The sequence below is a fragment of the Echinops telfairi genome, unplaced genomic scaffold, assembly GCF_000313985.2.
Source record: "Echinops telfairi isolate 266 unplaced genomic scaffold, ASM31398v2 ScPeMD7_23;HRSCAF=83, whole genome shotgun sequence".
Classification (NCBI taxonomy): domain Eukaryota; kingdom Metazoa; phylum Chordata; class Mammalia; order Afrosoricida; family Tenrecidae; genus Echinops; species Echinops telfairi.
This window is the reverse complement of record NW_022103920.1, coordinates 74,903,273-74,907,279: the sequence shown is the minus strand read 5'-3', so window position 1 is coordinate 74,907,279 and position 4,007 is coordinate 74,903,273. Positions and strand designations below refer to the sequence as shown.

The 4,007-nt window shown below is 41.6% G+C and overlaps 1 protein-coding gene across 1 annotated transcript; it reads left to right on the top strand.

Annotated features, from left to right (window-relative positions):
* The first annotated feature begins 875 nt into the window (after positions 1-875).
* On the top strand, positions 876-1,832 carry PRPS1L1 (phosphoribosyl pyrophosphate synthetase 1 like 1). The gene has a single exon (XM_004702706.1). The coding sequence runs from the start codon at positions 876-878 to the stop codon at positions 1,830-1,832; it is 957 nt and encodes a 318-aa protein (XP_004702763.1).
* The last annotated feature ends 2,175 nt before the right edge of the window (positions 1,833-4,007 follow it).

Genomic DNA, 4,007 nt, shown 5'->3' with positions numbered 1-4,007 from the left:
AATTCTCGAACAGTTACTATCTGCCACTTCATACTCTAAAAGCAGTACCATGGCTGATCTATAATGATTAATTAGGATGTATTTATTGAATAACTCCCTAGCATCAATCACTCCTATCAATATATTTTTGGTATGTGTGTGAATGTTTCTCTTGAATAGAATTTGAGAAGTGGGCAATATCAGTCAAAGGCTACATATTAAATTTCTCTTACAAAATCAACCCTCACTTTCTATCATATCCAATTAAATTATTACCAATATTATTTTGGCCACTTGTATGTGAAAACAACTAGCATTTTCTTGATTTCTATTATGTTTAAGGGCTTCTTGGTTTTTCTTCCTACTGTGATGATATATAATTTTCCAACTTTTTTTATTTGGTTGTCTTTATCTCACCCCATTGAAGGAATTTTGAGATAGATATATATATAAAACAATGTGTGTGTATATATATATATATATTTATATATATATATTGCACACATTCTCTCTAATCTGTAACTTTTAAATCTTCGGGGTTTGTGTTTGTGTTTTTCGCCTTGTAGCTGTTCCATATTTTATAGTTAATATACAAATGATACGTATCACATAAAACAAATGCATACCTAACGTGTGGATCTGCTCTGGCAGTCTTAGGAAAATAATAAGAGGCCAAAGGGAAGTTCCATGAGTTGAAGGAAGACTTGATTCTCTAGTTTAACTGTGTCTGCTGGATGCCAAGCAGGAATTTCAAAACCAGCCCGTGGCCGTTGAGAGCCTGGCGGCGCGGGACCTGGAGGCTCAACGGCCACAAACCGTTAGCGCTGGGGCGCTGGGGCCAGTCTCGGCATTGGCAGTGGTGACCTTGCCAAGGGCTTGTTCCGTATTTCATCAGGATGCCGAATATCAAAATCTTTAGCGGCAGCTCCCACCAAGACTTATCCCAGAAAATTGCTGACCGCCTGGGCCTGGAGCTAGGTAAGGTGGTGACTAAGAAATTCAGCAACCAGGAGACCAGCGTGGAAATCGGCGAGAGTGTGCGTGGAGAGGATGTGTACATCGTGCAGAGCGGCTGCGGGGAAATCAACGACAACCTAATGGAGCTTCTGATTATGATCAATGCGTGCAAGATCGCTTCGGCCAGCCGCGTCACTGCCGTGATCCCCTGCTTCCCCTACGCCCGGCAGGACAAGAAGGATAAGAGCCGGGCCCCGATCACCGCCAAGCTTGTTGCAAATATGCTGTCGATCGCAGGCGCGGATCACATCATCACGATGGACCTGCATGCTTCCCAGATTCAGGGCTTTTTTGACATCCCAGTGGATAATCTGTATGCCGAGCCAGCCGTCCTGAAGTGGATCATGGAGAATATTGCTGAGTGGAGAAACTGCACGGTCGTCTCACCCGATGCTGGTGGAGCTAAGCGAGTGACCTCCATTGCAGACCGACTGAATGTGGACTTCGCCTTGATCCACAAAGAACGGCAGAAGGCCAATGAAGTGGATCGCATGGTGCTAGTGGGAGACGTGAAAGACCGAGCGGCCATCCTCGTGGACGACATGGCAGACACGTGCGGCACCATCTGTCATGCCGCTGACAAACTCCTCTCTGCTGGAGCCACCAGCGTATGTGCAATCTTGACTCACGGGATCTTCTCTGGCCCCGCCATCCACCGCATCAACAATGCGTGCTTTGAAGCAGTGGTTGTCACCAACACCATACCTCAGGATGATAAGATGAAGCAGTGCCCCAAAATACAGGTGATCGACATCTCCATGATCGTTGCGGAAGCCATCAGGCGAACTCACAATGGGGAATCTGTTTCTTACCTGTTCAGCCATGTCCCTTTATGAAGAATAATTGCTGAGTTGTTACATTTGATTTTAAAATAAAAATCAAACCAATCTTGCTCATTGTTTTTCCTTGGTAACTGATGAAAAACCCAGCCCAAGACCCAAACTGGCTCCGGTGTATTGGAGTTTATCTTTAATTGGTGACAGGCCTATTGGGAGTAATTACTGGGGTGTGCTACCTGCACTGTCTTGATCTGGTTTCTTTGGTGATTTTGCGAACAAGGCAGCTTGGAGACTACCATTCTGTTGCTGCAAAACAGACTTTCAAGGGTATTGTGAGAGGTGCTCGAATACAGTTGGTGGAAATGATGAAGACTTGAGAGTTTTCTTTGTTCGGAACAACTAGCCGCAAAGTCAGCGCATAGCTTCCTATTCCTCCTATGGGTTGCCAGTCTCCCAAGATGTATGCTCAGTGATAGCTAGAGCCCACGGCAACCCCAAACCTAGTCCTCCTTGATGATCTCATCATAAGGCAGGAGGAGCAAGCTTTCAGCTTGAGCAGCCATTGATTGGGTGAGCTCAGGATAGGAGGCAGCACAATAGAACAAATGCTTCTGGGGAGGAAGAAGAAAGATGAATCCGCCACCTACTTGGAGACTTTTTTTTTTTTGCATTCCCCTTTGAACCCGGTCTTTTTGAAATTGGTATTACCTTCAGCCATCTTGATGGTTTCCTGGTCACATCATCTCTTGGGCCCAAATAAGCTTGCTTTCTAGAAAGCACCCTTGTTTACTGCTAAATAATATTTAACATTTGCAGTTGATGGTTTGGGTTTATCTTCCTTAGTTTACTACCACCACAGTAACAAATTTCGGGGAGCAGTTCATTTGGATTAAAAACTTTATCATCTTCCTCCCTTGGATCTGTTTTGGCTTTTCAAAATGGCATTTCTGTTAAAAAGATGTCATTATCTCTTTGGAGGAAACTAAGAAAGTGTCTAGAGATGTGGGGCAGAGGGGGCAGGGATTCTACACCTAGACATGTGACATTTCTGATCACCAAGCATATAAAAAACATCCCCCAAATTCTCTAAAAGGTAAAATACAAACAGGATAGCTTTAAAGAAACAATATTCAGATTGCAATCAAACATCTCATTTGAACAGCTGAGTAATCAGCAAAGTGGAATATTTGCAGTTCTAAGGGAATATTATTTTGAACCTATATTTCTGGCCTCACTCAAACTTTCCTTCAAATCTGAAAGCAAAATTAAGGCATTTTGTACAGTAAAAAAATTCAGAAACTATCACTATGAATGCTTTCTAAAAGTGTTACTTGAAGAGAGGAACAAATGGAAAAATAGTGAGCAAAAATAATGAAGTGAAACATAGGGATATACATATTCAAGAAATAATTGTTAAAATTTTGGTCACATTTCAGGTAAAATTCACATAAAATGGAGTTACTACATAAAATAATTATTTTTAAATCTGGAAATTAAAGTGATGTCCACACAACATGGGAAGTTGGCAGGGAAGCATTCATATAAATATACTAAGCATATTTTTCTACTTTGGCAGAGAGGTTACTGACACCAATTAATTTCTTTCCAGTATCAGCAACCAACTTTTTAATTTTCCAAATATGACATTTCTTTTCATTCTTGTTTTTTGTTGTTTGCCATTATTTTTATTTTAGTAATCTATCTCAGTTCCCTTTGAAGATAGTAATTTACAAAACTCTTCTACTTTCTAAAATTATCTGTTTCACTGCCAATGCACAACACTTGTGATAAGGAAGCATTGCAGGAGGTCTTTCCTCTGTGGTATGTGCCTTCTGGGGGCAAGGATACCCTATTTGGGGGGAGGGTTTTATAACTTAATTGGGTAATACCTAATTTCTAAAGCCCCAGAATTGATGCTGAAATTCCCCTTGGGACAAAGATTTCTGAGACATGTACTCATGAATGGTCTTTTGTGGCAAATTCTGAAGCCCACTGGCCTAAAAGTTGAGGAATTTTATTTAAAATTCAACAGTTTCTCATACACAGTTCCCTTTCTCCATGCTAAATGCCTCTGTGGAGTTGTTCTAAAAATTTTCTCCATAACCTCATTTCTCAGAACTCAAGCTTGGAGTTGATTCTGATTCAGAACAGCCCCATGGCCAGAGCAGAATAGGCCCTGTGCATTTCCGAGGCTATAAATCTTTATGGTGGTTGGTGGGTTCAAAATGTTGA

What these genes read in the sequence shown, in the direction of transcription:
- PRPS1L1 (XM_004702706.1), top strand. Translation starts at nt 876, where the DNA reads ATGCCGAATATCAAAATCTTTAGCGGCAGCTCCCACCAAGACTTATCC.